The 941-nt window shown below is 53.6% G+C and overlaps 1 protein-coding gene across 1 annotated transcript in view; it reads left to right on the top strand.

Annotated features, from left to right (window-relative positions):
* Positions 1-941, top strand: part of GPM6B (glycoprotein M6B) — a 38279-nt gene that overhangs the window by 33553 nt on the left and 3785 nt on the right. Inside the window, 1 exon segment of the mRNA XM_077761389.1 lies at positions 844-941. Coding sequence (XP_077617515.1) covers positions 844-941 — 98 coding nt within the window.

The following is a 941-nucleotide window of genomic DNA, read 5'->3' as shown; positions in this document are numbered from 1 at the left end:
GGGCCTCTGCACTGGCTTAAAAAAAATAAAAGCCAAATTAGAATTCCAAACCATCGCCCACAAGCTCTGTGGGTGCGCGTTCTGAAAATATGAATACCACGCCATGACGTTTTTGGAACAGCCTTTCAAAGTTCTCTGAAAACCGGTAGTCAAGGCAGGTTAGGAAGTAAAGCAGAAGGATTATAGTCCTGCCGAAATTGTCCATGGCGACGTGTGGGGGGACACGACGGAAGATCTTCCCCTCAACCACTGCTGTGCGCCCTGAATCCTAACGACAAAGAAAAGTTGAGGAAAGTGAGAATTCTGTCTTCCGCTGTGCATGAAGCTTGTGTTCAAGGCTATTTTAGAGGTTCAAACACTTCACGCTTTGAGCAGTTTCGCAGGATCTTGAAATTAGCGCGGTTCCTTTTGAGAAAGGTCTTCCTATAGCACAGGTTGGTGACGGCCCATACGTTGTGTGAAATAAAGGCAAGGTTCTAGTGGCCTGTGACCGCCTCCGCCCCCCTACCCTGGCAAGTGTGGACCGGACACTTAGGGACGGCCTCCTCCCTGCTGCTCCGATCGGCTCTGTAACCTTGCACGAGGGAGAGCACATCCCAGTTAGTGAAGAGAGGGCCCTGCAGAGTCCCCGCAGTGGCAGTACATCCTCCACGCTGTAGCCCTGGAGAGCACGACCACCCTGCCCCAGCCCTCGCTTCTCCTTTGTCACTTTGCCTGGTCGCTCCGGTGGCGCCGTGAGTGCGTCCCACCGGTCCGCTATCCGGCCAGAACTGTGAGAGCGTTCTTTCCAGGGGCTGCACGTGGCCCAGGGCGCTGATGATTCTTTCTCCTTTTTTGCCTCAGTTCGTTTTCCTCACCTACGTGTTGGGAGTGGCCTGGCTCGGCGTGTTTGGCTTCTCTGCGGTGCCGGTGTTTATGTTCTATAACATATGGTCAACCTG

Source organism: Crocuta crocuta, unplaced genomic scaffold (assembly GCF_008692635.1).
Source record: "Crocuta crocuta isolate KB4526 unplaced genomic scaffold, BGI_CrCroc_1.0 scaffold593, whole genome shotgun sequence".
Classification (NCBI taxonomy): Eukaryota; Metazoa; Chordata; class Mammalia; order Carnivora; family Hyaenidae; genus Crocuta; species Crocuta crocuta.
The sequence above is the reverse complement of the archived record's forward strand: the minus strand, read 5'-3'. Positions and strand labels throughout refer to the sequence as shown.